General features: G+C 42.3%; 2 protein-coding genes across 4 annotated transcripts in view; one reads left to right on the plus strand and one right to left on the minus strand.

Moving 5' to 3' along the window:
- Nucleotides 1–14,736, minus strand: part of LOC124711390 (mitochondrial import receptor subunit TOM40 homolog 1-like) — a 50,798-nt gene extending 36,062 nt beyond the window's left edge. The window contains exons 1-3 of the mRNA XM_047241440.1: nt 14,351–14,736; nt 1,191–1,559; nt 700–831 (exon numbers count right to left, since the gene is read on the minus strand). Of these exons, the coding sequence (XP_047097396.1) occupies nt 700–831; nt 1,191–1,559; nt 14,351–14,600 (751 nt within the window). The 5' untranslated portion in view covers nt 14,601–14,736. The remainder of the gene's footprint in view (nt 1–699; nt 832–1,190; nt 1,560–14,350) is intronic.
- A 254-nt stretch (nt 14,737–14,990) lies between these two features.
- The window catches only part of LOC124712509 (serine/arginine repetitive matrix protein 1-like), a 148,322-nt gene continuing 145,542 nt past the window's right edge, over nt 14,991–17,770 (plus strand). For 2 of the 3 annotated variants that reach the window (XM_047242816.1, XM_047242819.1), the window contains exon 1: nt 14,991–15,091. The gene's annotated coding sequence lies outside the window, so the exon portion shown is untranslated. The remainder of the gene's footprint in view (nt 15,092–17,770) is intronic. The other variant, XM_047242818.1, reaches the window with a different exon arrangement.

Below are 17,770 nucleotides of genomic sequence, written 5' to 3' on the forward strand. Positions count from 1 at the left end.
TCAAGCACATGTATCAATTTTTACCTCCCTACCCACATTATTCCATGAAGTATTGAATTTTCAAATGTTATTGGATTTTTTGATCCCCCTGTATGTCAAGGATCTGACACAAAAATTGTTCCGTTTACAAATGACAATTGTTATTGTGAAAGATGTTGAATGTAATAGAAATGGTGCAGGTAATATGATAGACTGTGCAGTCAAATTAAACAGGACTGCATAGAGCCCAACACCTTGTTTCAATCCAGCTGTAAAGTGTCAGTGCAATGATAGAATGTACACATGGAAAATAAGTCTTCTAACATGTAAGAGAAAACTATGCTGTAAGTTTCAGCTTCCTCTGGGGAAAGTTAAAAATTTTGGAAATGAACATTTGCAAATGATGTGAAAAAGAAACTTCACATCATTTGCAAATGTTCATTTCCAAAACTTTTTAACTTTCCCCAGAGGAAGCTGAAACTTTGTTGGTGGAGTTTTATTTGAAAATTCAGACTAGTGTTCAATTAAACACTAATTTTAAAGATAAAATTTGTAGCTTAAAATTACATTTCTCTCACACATTCACAACAGTGTTTTGGAACATAAATAATATCAGCATACATAAAATTAAAAACAGTATGCATCATTGTAACGAAAGACTACTCTGGTGTCGTCATAATATACCACTAATACACCTCTCTGTCTAGCTTTATTGCTCACCAGTATATCTGCCAACAGCTGAAACGATGGCAATTTGACCTCCTGGCACCTTTGCTCCATATTGATACCCTAGCTCAGCTCCAAGTGCCACATTCTTCGTAACTGATTGTAAATAGTGACCAATGATAAGACCTGTAAGAACACCTTACTTGAAAACTATGATATATAAAGTTCACAGTACACTGAAGCCCAATGGAAAAATTTAATAATAGTTGAATTTTCTCTACCACTGTCAGCCTTTATAGAAATAATAAATCAAATCTGTCCACAAAATAGAATAGAAAGTAAGAACTGAATAATAAAGAAATGACATTTAAAGCTAGGTAGACATAAATTAGGAGGTTGCACTTAGCAAAACAACAGGATCACAAAGTGACAAAGCCACCTTTTTTATGATGTTTGGTCTTGCTGACCACTTTCTCAATTAAGACTTGCAATACACACACAGATTATATTAGTTGGGACACTGAAATTACCAAACACATGCTTACCCGATTCATTAATGATATCTAGATTTCCGAAGGTCAATGATGCAGTGTAGTCATCCCCCTTGTAATCAGTTGTTAGCTGGACTCCTGTGAATACCTTACTCTGTATCTGAGCTGCAAACTTTGTCCTTGTTCTTGTTCCAAATTGATGAATGATATTTGCATTTAGATTTCCTTCAGGATCTATATCGCCGAGAAGTACAGGAAATGCTTCTGTTGGAGACATCTGTTTAGTTCCCACATATGTTGCACCAAATCGGTAACCTGATGGTGCAATGGCACTCAGGTTTATTGTGTGAGATACCTGAAAGTAATTGCTAAGCCCTTTGTTCACAATCAGCCTTGCACCCTCAAATACGGCAGGAAATACATCTGAAAAAAGAAAAAGATTGGATTAATAAACTTAGATGGAACGTGTGTGTGTGTGTGTGTGTGTGTGTGTGTGTGTGTGTGTGTGTGTGTGAGAGAGAGAGAGAGAGAGAGAGAGAGAGAGAGAGAGAAAGAATGGGGGAGGGGGATGTTTCCAGACAGACTTTCTGGCGAGTACTCAATTCTGGGAGGCAAAATGAGTATTGACGTCAGTAAACACAAACTACTTAGGTTTTGGAACTAACAGTTCTTTCATCAATCAGGGAGGGAGAGATGAACAGGATGGGGAAGGTTAAAAGAGTGAGAGGGATCCCCCTGTAGTCAGGATGAGGGTAGACAAAAGAAGAGAATATATATATCCCCCTAAGGTAAGTCTTTCCGCTCCCGGGATTGGAATGACTCCTTACCCTCTCCTTTAAAACCCACTTCCTTTCGTCTTCCCCTCTCCTTCCCTCTTTCCTGATGAGGCAACAATTTGTTGCGAAAGCTTGAATTTTGTGTGTATGTTTGTGTTTGTTTGTGTGTCTATCGACCTGCCAGCGTTTTTGTTCGGTAAGTCACCTCATCTTTGTATTTATATATAATTTTTCCCACGTGGAATGTTTCCTTCCATTATATATATATATATATATATATATATATATATATATATATATATAAAAAAAAATTAGGGGCAATATATCTAAAAACAAAGATGATGAGACTTACCAAACAAAAGCGCTGGCCAGTCGATAGACACACAAACAAACACAAACATACACACAAAATTCTAGCTTTCGCAACCAATGGTAGCTTCGTCAGGAAAGAGGGAAGGAGAGGGAAAGACGAAAGGATGTGGGTCTTAAGGGAGAGGGTAAGGAGCCATTCCAATCCCGGGAGTGGAAAGACTTACCTTATGGGGAAAAAAGGACGGGTATACACTCCGCGCCCCCCCCCCCCCCCCCCCCCCACACACACACACACATATCCATCCGCACATACACAGACACAAGCAGACAATTGTAAAGGCCTTTACAAATGTCTGCTTGTGTCTGTGTATGTGCGGATGGATGTGTGTGTGTGTGTGTGTGTGTGTGTGTGTGTGTGTGTGTGTGTGTGCGCGCGCGCTTATAAATTAGGGGCAAGATAGATGAAAAGTGCAGTTATGAAACTGGACAAAAAAAAAAGTATTGAAAAAAAGGAGGTAGGGTAGATGTGTTATCAGAGATTAAGTTGAATAATATTTTGGGATGCTAAGATGTATTGGATGGTTAGTGGCACTCCAGATTTCAGGGAAATTATTAATGGGTGGTAGTATCCAAATAGTCTGAAGTATAGCAAGCACTCGGGTACATTGGGTCGTGCTGTACTGCATGTTTGGCAGCTGGGTATTGGTTGCCCCAAGGTGGTTAGTTCTATGTCCATAGAAGGCACCCATTTTAGAGGTAGTCATCTATATTAATAATAAAAGTTCTGCAAAACCATCATATGCTTGAACACACTAATATCCGAAAATTATAAACAGATTTTCATGGAGGTTTTCACAGGTAACTTGAGTGTAGTTTGGGGCATCATATGGGCTTTATTTAAACAAAATTGGATCATTGGCAGGGGGGGGGGGGGGGAGATCATAATTTGCAGTTTCAATGTGACACGGCCAAACATTTTTACTCTTTGAAAAAGCTGTTTACTCTTGACATTTGAAATTTACCACATTTGTGAAAATGCTTTTATCAACTGATATGTTCTATGTAATATGATTCAACATTGACTACAACGCTTATACAATCCTCAACATGTTTAATCCATATGGACAACATTAAATACGGGAATAACTCTGCCTGTTACATTTTGACAACTGCTGAACTGAATTCAATGAAATTTCGTACAGACATAGCTTGAAACCTGAGGAAGAACATAAGCAACTTTAGAAAGCAAAAATCGATTCCTAAGGCCCTCTGCACAATGAGTGACTCAAATGAAACTCATGGCCGAAGCGTGTTGGTATCCTGTTGACTGTTAATCATTTCCTGTGGAGTTAATAGTGCTCCACAGACAGTGTGATGCAGAGTGACACACCAGTCAATTGCCTGCAACCAGATGCCAGCAACTTGGCATCCAGATTGCCAAGCAATCTGAGACACGTTGTGCCCTCGAACACAGCTCTGTACTTGTTTAATTTGAAGATGTACAAGTGAGTTGGCTGGTTTGTCTAAAGAAAAGGGGGGAAGGGACCAAACTGCAATATCACCAGTCCTTGTTCCCGGTAAAATAATTACACGAGGGAAAGAAGAAAAGAAAGGAGACATACAGCACAATAACAGGAGAATGGAAGAACCAGAAGAATGACAGGACAACCAACACTATTATGGACAAAACAGGTAAAGAAAACCGCAGAGAGAAGAAAGAAACAGGCAGAAAGGATAAGAACAAGAGAGTAGATGACCTTGGCTGGCCGACCGCGACAATAAAAAGGAAAAGCCAGCTACTCTGCGACACATTAAAACATCCAGTCTAAAAGCATTAAAGTGGCAAACAAAAAGCAACAAAGGACATGCGCGAAAACTTATATACAATGATAAAACCCACCATCACGTACAAAATGTATAACTAAATTAGCCGATGTGACATTGTCAGCTAAAATTAATGACAATGAGTGCAGTAACTGAAGAGTCCGTCGCACGGCAGCCAAAGGAGGACAGCTCACCAAGATATGGGCCACTGTCAGCCGAGCGCTGCACCGACACTGAGTTGGGTCATCACAGTGCAGGAGGTAGCCAAGTGTCACCCAAGCGTGGCCAATGCGGAGCTCACAGAGAATCATAGAGTCACCACGAGAGGCCTGTGTGGAGGTCTTCCACACATTTGTAGTCTCCTTAGTGGTAAGCAGGCTGCTGTGCATACTGACGTTATGCCAATCCATCTCCTAAAGCCGCAAAACCTCGTGGCGTCGTCGTGAATGCAGGTCATTTGCACAGAAGCCGATCTCCATAAGCAGTTTCCGTGTAGCCTGTTTGTCCAGCCTGTCGGCAAGTTCGTTGCCTGGGATTGCGACGTGACCTGGGATCCAGGCAAACACCACTGACTGACTGGACCGTTCCAGAGCACAGATGGACTCCTGGATGGTCACTACCAAAGGATGACGAGGGTAGCACAGGTTGATAGCTTGTAGGCTCCTCAAGGATACAGTACACAGAAGAAACGCCTCCCCAGGGCATGAACGGATGTTCTTCAGAGCACGAGATATACCTACCAGCTCGAGCTCAGCAGTGACAACGCTGCAGCCATCGGGTGAGAAATACTGTTCAATATGTCCTCCATGGACATATGCAATCTGACGTGATCACCAGCCATCGAGCTGTCTGTGTAAACCACTTCACTTCATGGCCTCGGTACATGTCAAGGATCGAGAGGAAATGGCAGTGGAGAGCTGTGGGGTCAACTGAGTCCTTAGGGCCATGTGGAAGGTCCAGGCGAAGCTGCAGCCTAGGTGTACACCATGGAGGTGTATGTGAATGGACCTCAAGTATAGGTGATAAAGGCAAGGACTCCAGTTCGGAAAGAAGGGATCTGGTACGAACTGCAATTGTAGGCCCTGACCTGGGCTGCCGATGCGGGAGATGAGCCGCCATGGGTGGGAAAAGGAGACGGTAATTCAGATGCGCAGGAGAACTACAAACATGTGCAACATAACTGGCCGGCAGTTGTGCATGCCTAACCTGCAATGGAGGGACTTCGACCTCCAGCAGGACACTGGTCACCGGACTCATCCTAAAAGCTCCTCTCGCTAGGAGAACGCCACAGTGGTGCACTGGGTCGAGTAAATGCAACATTGAGGGTGCCGCCAAACCATAAATCAGACTCCCATAGTGAAGGCAGGGTTGAACAAAGGCTCTGTAGAGGTGCAACAGTGTAGAGCGATATGCACCAAAGCCGGTGTTGCTCAGGCAGCAGAGGGCATTGAGGTGCTGCCAGCACTTCTGCTTAAGCTGACTAAGGTGAGGAAGCCAGGTCAATCGGGCATCGAAAACCAGTCCTAAGAATCTATATGTCTACACTACATTGAATGGATCATCATTAAGGTAAAGTTCTGCTTCAGGATGAATGGTATGATGCTGACAGAAGTGCATAACACACAACTTTGCAGCCAAAAACTGGACAACATGGGCTAGAGCCTACGACTGCGCCTTGTGGATGGCTCCCTGTAGGCACCGCACAGCAACACCCGTACTGGTGGAGCAGTACGAAATACAGAAGTCGTCTGCATACAGAGAAGGTGAGACAGATGGCGCTACAGCTGCTGCTAGACCGTTAACAGCCACTAAAAATAGAGATACACTTGATACAGAGCCCTGTGGGACCTCATTCTCCTGGATATGGAGGCCAACTATGGGAGGCACTAACTTGGACATGGAAAGTACGAAGCGACAGGAAATTTTGGATAAAAATCGGGAGCGAGCCTCTGAGACCTCACTCGTATAATTTGGAATGGATATGACGTCGCCAGGTCATGTCATAAGCTTTTCGTAAATAAAAGAAGACAGCAACCAGGTGTTGGCATCTGGAAAAGGTACCCTAAGAGCAAGAGATCGCATTTTCTGCTGCAGAAAGGATTGTTGTAGTCACCTGCTAACCATCACATTGATGTTCCCGTGTGGGGGAAATTCAATGGTGACACCAGAGGTGAAAGTTTCCCGGTCTGCCTTGTTTAAAGCCTATCTGGGCAGGCGTCCATGTGCCTGACGTCGGGGCAGTGACAGGAAGAGGGGGGAGTGGTCACTACCACACAGGTTATCATGTGCTCTCCAGTGGACAGATGGGAGAAGTCCTGGGCAGAAATTGATAAATCAATGGCTGAGCAACTACCATGAGCCACACTGAGATGTGTGGCGGCCCCAGTATTTAAGAGGCAGAGGTCGCACTGAGACAGTAAAGTTTCAACATCTCTGCATCGGCCAGGAAGCACAGTGCCACCTCATAAGAGGTTATGGGCGTTAAAATCTCCCAAAAGTAGGAAAGGTTTAGGGAGTTCATAAATCAGTGCAACTAATACACTCCGGGGTACTGCGCCATCTGGAGGAAGATATACATTGCAGAGAGTTATTTCCTGTGTTGTCCTTACCCTGACAGCAACAGCTTCAAGAGGGGTTTGAAGGGGCACAGTTTCACTACAGACAGTTTAGGACATGAACGCAAACTCCACCTCACACTATTATAATTGCTACAGTTCCTGTAACATCCCTTTAGTCGTGGAGGGGAGGGGTCCCCATTGCCAGGAACCAGGTTTCCTGGAGGGCAATGCAGAAAGCAGGTTAAAGCTTGAAAGTTGCTGTAGCTCAGCCAGGCAGTAGAAAAAACCGTTGCAATTCCACTGGAGGATGACATGATTGTAAGGCTGGGAAGGCATGAATGCTCAAGGAGGCAGTTTACGCCTCAGGGTCACCTGCTGCCACAAACTTAGTTCCTGAGCAGTCTGTATCCATTGTGTCAGAGGGCGTGGTGAGATCTAGGTGCTCAGCAAACACCAGAATCTCCACCTCATCCTCAGACGCAGAGCTTGTAGGTAGCAGTGGTGTGGGTGCCACCACAATTCCCTTGGTCTTGGGGATCTTCTTTTTGGATTTCTCTCTCTGCTCCTTGAGTTTCTCTGGCTGTGAGGACTTCACTGATTCAGTCTCTGGGACTGAGGATGGGTACAAACCCTACGACCAGCTGCTTTTGGGCTCTTCAGCCACTGGCGTGTGTCATCTTTCTCACCAGCAGAAACCTGGGAAGAGAGTGACCCAAGGGACCCTTTCCTAGCGAGAGGAGTCGAAGAAGAATTATGCTTCTCCAGCGCAGAAGTGGGGACTGATATCCCCCATGGTTGTGGGAGTGTAGCTCCCGAAGTAGGTGGTGCAGGAGCAACAGGGAGGGAAGTGGCCCCACCATCAAGGGGGCAGGTATAGTCTTCTGGCTCTGAGAGGTGACTGGGGTTGAAGGAGCTAATGGGGCTAGAACTGTTGTTGTGGTGGCATAACACGATGTCATACGTACAGGATGTAGGCGTTCAAATTTCCTCTTAGCCTCAGTGTAGGTCAGTCGGTCCAAGGTCTTGTACTCCATGATTTTCGTTTTTTTCTGGAGCATCCTGCATGCAGGCGAGCAAGGCAAATGGTGTTCTCCGCAGGTGACACAGATGGGAGGCGGGACACATGGAGTATTGGGATGCGATGTGCATCCACAATCTCGACATGCGACACTGCAAGTACAGCGGGAAGACATATGGCCGAATTTCCAGCATTTAAAGCACCACATTGGGGGAGGGATATAGGGCTTTACATCAGAGTGGTAGATCATCACCTTGACCTTAATGTATCACCCTCGAATGCCAAGATGAACTCACACGTGGCAACCTGATTATCCCTCAGGCCCCGGTGGACATGCCAAACGAAATGTACACCTCGCTGCTCTAAACTGGTGCGCAGCTCATCATCAGACTGAAAAAGAAGGTCCCTGTGAAATATGATACCATTGACCACCTTTAAGCTCTTATGGGGCATGATGGTTATAGAAACATCCCAAGCTTGTCATACACGAATAACAACTGTGACTGGGCAGAGAATGTTGTTTTGATCAAGACTGACCCTGACCTTGTCCTCTAAATGCTAAACAAAAAACTGAGGCTTCATCGTCATGAAGGATTCCCCATCAGCTCTTGAATGTGCAATGTACCGGGGGCAAATAAGAACCGCTGCTGCCATCCTTAGCCTGACGTTCCTCCCATGGTGTGGCGAGAGGGGGGGGGGGGGGACAATTTGGAGTCTTACTTCTGTGCACTGAATTGAGCATGTGAACGCTTAGAGACTGCTGGTGATTGACCACCAGCAACAGATGATGTACTACGCTTCATCACGTGTCATGCGCCCTGATGCCACCCAGCCACAGCAAATGCCACCTGGCCATTGTCGAGAGTCCCGATGCCCCAGGCTGACGGGCATCTACTCCTTGGCATACGTGGGGAGTTAAGGGCGCATGCATCAGCCGAGTGATCCCTGTGTGGTCAGGGGGCTACAACCAACAGGGTACATTTCGGCTCCACTACAACGGACTGTCTACCATGCTGGATATCAGGTGCAACCAAGCAAACAAGTCCATTATCATTGTCAGCATAGAAAATGATAATGCACAGTTGAAGGAGAAATACGCACCCAGGAGGGTGACCTCCCCCAAAAGTTGGAGATTGAGCAGAAGTGCAGACCTATATCAATGAAGGATGCAATAGGTCTCAACGCATGATGGACACGATGCACCATGTAGGCACCCTTCCCCACTTGGCCCGCTCTTCAGGAAAATTTTGAAAAACGGAGGTCAAACTCTACAGGGGACCATCACAAAGGTTGAAATGTGTGAGAGTCCTTTTTGTTGCCTCTTACGACAGGCAGGAATACCTCGAGCCTATTCTAACCCCCGGACCTGCAAGTGAGTTGTGAACATTAGCTTCATATGAGATGCTGAAAAACATGTTTTACACAACTACAAGCTTCCAGGCTATGCTTCCAGGCTTAGAGGACAAGGTCAGGGTCAGTCTTGATCAAAACAGCATTGATGTGAAGAAAAGGTCATACATGTGGTAGTGCACCATACAACTATTGTTTAAAATAAAATTACTGCTACAGCAAAAAAAAAAAAAAAAATAAAAAAAAAATTGTGAATTATGCTGGGAGTATTCTTTTGTGTGACTAACATGCTGTGTAGTTCTATGAAATCACATCATCGAGTGGAAACAAACACTAAAAATGGTGGGAAAATGACAGAAAAGCCACAAATCTCTGATGTGTACAAACAAAAGTCTTCACATACAAAAGATTTAGCGAGCACAAACCACTATCCCCACATTTCTGTGTACATAATCATTTGGGTTTTCAAAATAGAAATAATGCTGTGTTACAGTGGAATAAATCAACTGTGCCTAATCACTATAGCACTATTTAGTTGTCCTATAAAAAGCTATGAATTTTGAATCGGTCTGTTCCAACTCCTTCACTGCTACAACAGACTGCAGTTTGTCTCTTTGAAGGTACAGATGAATCCGGATTTTTCTTCTTTTCTCATTTGAGTACAATAGCAAGAGAATCATGTCTTCCTTTGAGCTCAAATTTGTACTTTACATGCTGAGTGTAAACAGAAGTTGCTCAGGTGTGAGAAACAATGTCTTCTCTTCTTCACGCTCATGCATGAATGCCATTTCTAATTTCACAGTTGTGCCACATGTGGAACTGCACTGCCAGCTAGTCGGTAACCATTAGCCGATTTAGATCGCCGCCTGAGAGTGTGAAGTAGAGGATGGAACATCTTTGCTTTTGTCAGTGGACAAACATTATTTTAAAAAAAATTATTAAAATTTGTCGCATAATGTCCACATAGTATGATGGATAGTTACGAGGTGTATTCAAGTTCTAAGGCCTCCGATTTTTTTTCTCCGGACTGGAAAGAGATAGAAACATGCGCATTGTTTTAAAATGAGGCCGCGTTCATTGTCAATACGTCCCAGAGATGGCAGCACTGTACGGCAGATGGAATTTTACCGCCAGCGGCGAGAATGAGAACTGTTTTAAATACTTAAAATGGCGACGTTTTCCTTACTTGAACAGCGTGCAATCATTCGTTTTCTGAATTTGCGTGGTGTGAAACCAATTGAAATTCATCGACAGTTGAAGGAGAGATGTGGTGATGGAGTTATGGATGTGTCGAAAGTGCGTTCGTGGGTGCGACAGTTTAATTAAGGCAGAACATCGTGTGACAACAAACCGAAACAACCTCGGGCTCGCACATGGCGGTCTGACGACATGATCGAGAAAGTGGAGAGAATTGTTTTGGGGGATTGCTGAATGACTGTTGAACAGATCGCCTCCAGAGTTGGCATTTCTGTGGGTTCTGTGCACACAATCCTGCATGACGACCTGAAAATGCGAAAAGTGTCATCCAGGTGGGTGCCACGAATGCTGACGGACGACCACATGGCTGCCCGTGTGGCATGTTGCCAAGCAATGTTGACACGCAACGACAGCATGAATGGGACTTTCTTTTCATCGGTTGTGACAATGGATGAGACGTGGATGCCATTTTTCAATCCAGAAACAAAGCGCCAGTCAGCTCAATGGAAACACACAGATTCACCACCACCAAAAAAATTTCGGGTAACCGCCAGTGCTGAAAAAATGATGGTGTCCATGTTCTGGGACAGCGAGGGCATAATCCTTACCCATTGCGTTCCAAAGGGCACTACGGTAACAGGTGCATCCTACAAAAATGTTTTGAAGAACAAATTCCTTCCTGCACTGCAACAAAAACGTCCGGGAAGGGCTGTGCGTGTGCTGTTTCACCAAGACAATGCACCCGCACATCGAGCTAACGTTATGCAACAGTTTCTTCGTGATAACAACTTTGAAGTGATTCCTCACCTGACCTGGTTCCTAGTGACTTTTGGTTTTTTCCAACAATGAAAGACACTCTCCGTGGCCGCACATTCACCAGCCGTGCTGCTATTGCCTCAGCGATTTTCCAGTGGTCAAAACAGACTCCTAAAGAAGCCTTCGCCGCTGCCATGGAATCATGGCATCAGCATTGTGAAAAATGTGTACGTCTGCAGTGCGATTATGTCGAGAAGTAACACTAGTTTCATCGATTTCGGGTGAGTAGTTAATTAGAAAAAAAATGTGAGGCCTTAGAACTTGAATGCACCTCTTACTTCAGCAACATGAGGCATACTTGTGCACTCCTGTCCACACCCTGCGCACACTGTGCGGCAGCAACCCCTGTGCGTACTGCCCTTTATGCATTGGGGCAGTGGAGTGGTGTGGGTGGGGGGGGGGGGGGGGGAGTGCAAGAGGCAGACATGTGAGGGCAGCTGACATTATTGCATGGACAACACATTACTCACCATCAGTTATACAGACAAGTTAGTTGATAACATATGTTGCTTCACAAGTTGCTCTGCCTTTGATATTTTAGGATTTACAATGGTAGGGCTGGAGTAGATGGTAGTGTGTGGGTGCAAAGGGAAGGCTGTACTTTGAGAACAGCTGCATGGGAGACATGGGGGTTAATTCCAAGTGTTTTGGAAGGAAGGAAAGTAGGAAGGAAGGACGATTATGGTCTAACATACTGTCAACAACCAGGTCATTAAAGGTGGAGCGCAAAAGGTGAATGTGGAAGGAAGATCGCCATGCCCTGTAACAATTTACGGAAATCTTGGGAAATCTAAATCTGGATGCCAAATGCAGATCTGAACAGTTTGCTTCCGAAAGCAAGTCCAGTGTGTTCACCACTGCATCACCTTGCCAGGCAAGTGTTTTGGAAGTGGGATATGTATTGGTAGAAGAGTAAGAGGAGGCTACAGACCAGGAAATTTGTTTGTAAAATAAGATCTATGGGACAGCTGCGGAAAAGGAAAGTCCAGTATAGATTGTCGGTGCAGGTGTCAAGGAATTCAGTGGTGGAATGAGTACATATGGGCGCTGTTACCAGCTTTTGACTGCAAAATTCAAACAGATGTGCTCAGAAATAATAGTGATCTACAGAGCCGAGATGATGCTGATGCATTGCCAAAGAGAGAGATACAAAAACTGGGTTACACAATCAGTCGAGGTAGACACACGAAGCAGCTATACTGAGCCCAATGAAACTGCCAGTGACTTACTACCATTGACTCTACTTTAGCTGGTACGAAATGGTCACTTTATGTATAAGGGTTGGTAAAATGGGCCCACATCTATTATGTTCTAAACTTGTTTAGTACTCTCTGGAGAATGCAATATCACAAATCATATGACTGGGAAGTAAGTTAAAGTCCAAATAATACAAAGTTTAAAGAGGGTGGGGGGAATCTTTTGTCCCAACTTACCTTGATATATTTCAGTCTGTTTTTCTGCTAGAGCTACGGAGTAAAATTGACAATAAACTTCACAGTTTAACTGGGTATTCCGAGGCAGTGGAGATCATGGTAGTAAAACTGTTGCACAACAGCTGCAGTGCACATTGTAAGAATAGCTTGCGGGTTTTACACCACTGTCACATTACTTACATTTTGATGAAATTCGCAGTAGTCTGACATTTTGGAATGAATTCATTGGGTCAAATTAAGTGTGTAGTTCCACCCCTCTGCTTTGACCAGTGATGTAATGATGGTGTGGTGTGTGACATCACTATGGTGCAGTGTTTTTCAGATCTGTAATTCCAACTCATGTTAGAGAGAACTGTCAGTATGTCTTTTTATTGTGTAATGCTGTGTAAGGACTAATTTAATTTCTGTCTAAGTTATAGTGTACTTTGTTAGCACATGTTACAGTTAATGTGGAACATTAGTTCATACGTGAAAAATTGTATAAAGGTGTTGGGACAGTCCATGGTAGGTTAACCACTGCTGGTTGTTCCTTTTAAAGTGAGAAAACCAGCATCTTCATCGCCATGGTGACCACACCCAATTGCAGCCACTAGTGTGTTTCTTTACAACAGGTTCTCAAGCCTGATAAGGGTTTCCTTATATGGGATCTTAAGCTGATGATACATTTCATGTGTCCGAGGCCACAGCTAGAAGAACTCTCTCATGATCCTACACTTGTTTAATTCAAGCCACTAGAATTTACAGATTCATTAATTTTCTGTACAATGTCAAGAGGAAAACTATACTGCTGCCCAAATGATGTCACTAATCGGAATGTTTGAGAAGAAATTTTGATAAGACAAAACCCAAAAAATTACATCAAATTATTAGAGATACAAAACAGAGGAAACTAGTCTTCTTATTGGATTCCTAACTCCATGTCACTTTTCTATAAAAATTTGTACAGCTAAATGAAAAAGAGAGAGAGAGAGAGAGAGAGAGAGAGAGAGAGAGAGAGAGAGAGAGAAAAGAACACCCTTTGCTTGCAGTTTTTAAGAATAAAGCTCATTTCCTAGTCATCAGGACTTTTGTTATCTTCCACAGACAATACTAAACAATTTAAGAACACAATAAAAGTTGTCTGATTTCATCTGAGTGCCAGAGGAATATAGGCCCATTTTCTATGCATCTCCACCTTGTTCCTTTTTGGGGCCTTATAAGCTTACATTCCATAAGGAAATATAGATTTTCTGCGTTTTTAGAAAAATAGTAAACTTTGGTCACAATTTGTAAACTACTGTAAAACAGATGGAGAATGAAATTACATATTCAAATACCTTTTGTGTTTACGCCATTACGTGCAAAGTTTCAGGTGTATCCCGCAATTACTTCCGGATATACAAAAAGCTGAACTTCATATTTTTTCTGACTTTGCTTCAGATTATCCATATGCAAATCGCCCAGGAAATATTTTTTTTATTATTTCGTTTAGAAATGTGCAAAAAGTTGTACAAGATGGTCTAGTTTTGTTTTTTTCAAGAAAATATTGCCTAAGGTGTTAAGTCTCAAAGGTACCGAAAACTCACGTGTGCACTGTTGATAGCTGCGCTATGGGATCAAACAAATGACTATATCTCTGCATGTATTAAGCTGCCGTAAGTAAAACTTTACTACTGTTTAGCGGAAGTAAGTGTGAATGTGCACATATAATTAGAGATGGTCATGCAAGCCTTTTGTTTTTCTTTCTTCGAAATTTAGAGCACTTGGCACAGAATGGCCGATAGTTCCGTACGAGTCCTTCCATACTAGTACTGAATCCCAACATCTGATATAACCAGCAGTAATTTCGCCAAGTCACCGTAACAATTTGGTTTGTATAATTACGTTACATATTTTCGATTGTGGAAAAACAGTTTAATCTGCGGGATAAAAATAAGGTTAGTATCCACACCTTTGCACTTCTTGTGGAGATCTTCAACAGTACCAGGGTTTTCTAGACCTTTGGTGTCGCTAGTGCCTGTTGTTTCGCCTATCTGTTGGATCTTGCTGCTACTAATGTCTTCTGCTTTTGGTGCAGCAGGCGGAAAACCAACTGTTGGCGGCGGTGGTGGTGGTGTCGGGGCTGCCGTCGTCTGCGGCGGCGGTGGAGGTGGCGTCGTGAATGTGCTTGCCGGTCCCGGTGATGCCATAGAGTTACCCATTTTTAATTACGCGGTGATGTGTATTTACTTACAGCAGTAACGCCACAACCACAGATCAATTAAAACTTTACCCCACACGCCTACTAACAATTCACATTTCACACCACAAATCCAAAATTCACAAGTTCCAAAGAGACCTCACTTCTGCTCCTCAGTCGTTGATATCTTCTTCCTGAACACTCTGTTGTATTCTCTGGTGAAAACTATGAGATCACAGATAACACGAACAGAACGAAAATTTTAAAAATTAATACATATTATGTCATAAGAACGGAATTTTAAATAATTGTAATTACAATTCTTCTGATGCTGTTAGGGGATATAGTTCGGAATTGTGAACTGTGCTCTAACGCTCAATTAATATCTCTGTTCACTTCACAATCAATGGTTAGAGGATAGAGAGGCGTCGCTGGTTAAAGTCGAATAAGTAGTGATGTGAAGATATGTACAACGCCAGTTTGCTCAGAGGAAAAAACGTATAAATGTGAAATGTAGTGTATTTGATGTTTTATGTCTGTATTACATGTTTTTTTGTAATATAAATGGCTTTAGATACAAATTGGATCGTCAGAAAATTACGCTTTTGTAATCTTAAATCTGACTGGCATCATAGTTTTTTTGTTTTTTTTTTTTTTTTTTTTTTTTTTGGAAAAAATAAAAATTGTTACAAAACTGATCAGTGATTGATCTTCAGCTTGCTAATGTAATCTGTTTAATTATACATTATATTGTAAATATGAAGGCGGCTCACCATGACTGTATCCAAAGTAGATAGAAAGATAATGCGTGGTATAGAGTTTTCTTGAGATACAGAAATAATTTATAGCCAAGCCCGGGATGTACATCACAATGATGGAAACATCGTGGTACTGAAAATGCTAACATGCAGATAGTGACGACGTATGTTCGGTTGTAATCTACTTTTGGATGTAAACTTGATTCTTTAAAAGTGTGAAGAAGCAACAAAAATTTGAGATATGAAGCATTCAAGCCACCGTATTTTTGATCCACCTCTACCTCCTGTTATTTACGGACCATCAGACATTTCTCACGGTCAGAATATTAATGAGAGAAGCAATTCCCTTCAGTTTCATTATTTGCGGCGAAAGCTACATTTTTAAGGCTGTCAAAACAGGCCGAGGAAGTGAGTTTCGTAATTGGTGACTCGAAAATATTAGTCAACACCATAAATTAACATGTTTGTAACATGGTATATGTAGTGAAGGGGAAACAGTACGTCTGTAGCTGGTTTGCACCTGAAGATCAGCACTTGGATGAGCCTTATGTGCAAAATGCCCATACGAAGCTTGCAGTATAATGTACACCTGTTTTCTCATGTGTAACGGTTCACAAAGCATCTAGAGATTGCCACTTTGAATTGCCTGTTATTTTGAGAAATTAAGTTGAATGCTATCTCCCGTAAATTTATTCATCTAGCATAATTATTTGCTGTTGGTGTGTTATTGATATTGTGTGTACCAGTCCTGCATCAGCTGTTGGTAGGCAGATGTTATTTTGTCTCATGTAATGTTAATGAGAATGTCTTTTTCAAAAGAACCAGTGTTCAAATTTATACCCAAGTGCATCAGTCTTATTAAATAGAATATACCCTTATGAATCTTAAGTCATTTATAAACCACCCTCTTAATCACTGCAAGAGTTGCAGAATACTTGTTCTTTTGTATAATTTGTAAATTTTAAACTGCTGGCACTGTATAAATAATTTTAAGCATGAATTCTTTGATTGGTGTGTGGGCAATGATGATTGTCTTTCATGCACCCAAAATAAAACAAGGACAACAGCTTTGAGTGTATGCAGTGGTTGCCGTTCAGACATTGCCTAAGCTTGTTTTCTGACACACATTGTGCGTCCTGCTGTTCCTGTTCCCTTTTTTGGAATCGAATGCCCATCTGACAGCTAAAGCTTCTTCCTTGTTCCTGTGTCTGTTATATTTCTTTTTTTCCCCACTAAATTCTTCTTTAGAGTTTCTTTTGTGTTCATCATTTGTTGTTGTCGTCGTGTTTCCCCCTCCCCCACCCCCCCTCAATAAGTCTGTGAATGTTCGTACAGTTCTTTGCTGCATAATTTCATTTACATTTAAGGTCAACTATCACTCTCTGTTAATCATTACTAATGATACAGCTAATTTCACTTATTATCTCCAACTTCATCTACACAGAATCTGACACTTCAATATCTTTTATATGGGTAATTTCCATTTGAACTATACTGAATTCCTTTATGATTATTCCCAAGTACAGGACTTCGAGATGAGAAATAAACAAGCTTAATTTGTGCATCCCAGCTGCCGTGTAACTTACACAATGAATTTTCAAAGCTCTCTCTCTCTCTCTCTCTCTCTCTCTCTCTCTCTCTCTCTCTCTCTCTCTCTCTCTCTCTCTCTCTCTCTCTGAGACTTTGAGGAATAATTGAGTTGTTATTTAAATACATACCATATGACTGTAGTTGTAATTCATACATTTTGACATTGTCCATTGGCTTTGCTCTTCAAACAGTTGCCAAAAAGCTATTCTACTCTACCTGAAAATAATTCTTTTTTTTTAGGCTCATTATATTTGTTACCCATACAGATCTCACTTGACAAAGTGAAGAGCCAATGTGATTAAAAGGAAGACTTTTTTGGTATTATAAAAAAGTTCTTGGAATTTATTACTTGCAATGAATGTGTAGTACTGGAAGTTTAAATGATAGGTTAGCTATATCGTTACGGTTTGGTTGGTGTAGCCAGCTTCATATTTATTATGAAAAAGACATCTTTTTCTGCGGATCTCATTATGTATTCTGATTGAAATACTGACAGATAAATTCTAATGAAGCCATTTATAATTTTTAGATGTAAATCTGTTTTAAATATATTAGAGTAAAACAGCTTTGTGCAAACCATGAGATGACAGGAGGAGAACAGCAGCAGCAACATTGTGAGAGCAGCCTTCTGGATCCAGTTTTTCCATCTGACTTATGTACAGCACCATCAGGGAAGAGGAAGAGGACCGCTCCATCACTTCATCATGAATCGTTATCGTAGCTGGTGTCTCGTCGTTAGGGAAAGTGGTGCACATGTTGGCAGTTTCATAGCATTGTATTGGTGGTATTTTTCAGTTCTGAAGATACATTTGCATTTCTTATTTTCCCTGATACGATAATGGCT

This window comes from Schistocerca piceifrons, chromosome 8, assembly GCF_021461385.2.
Source record: "Schistocerca piceifrons isolate TAMUIC-IGC-003096 chromosome 8, iqSchPice1.1, whole genome shotgun sequence".
Taxonomy (NCBI): Eukaryota; Metazoa; Arthropoda; class Insecta; order Orthoptera; family Acrididae; genus Schistocerca; species Schistocerca piceifrons.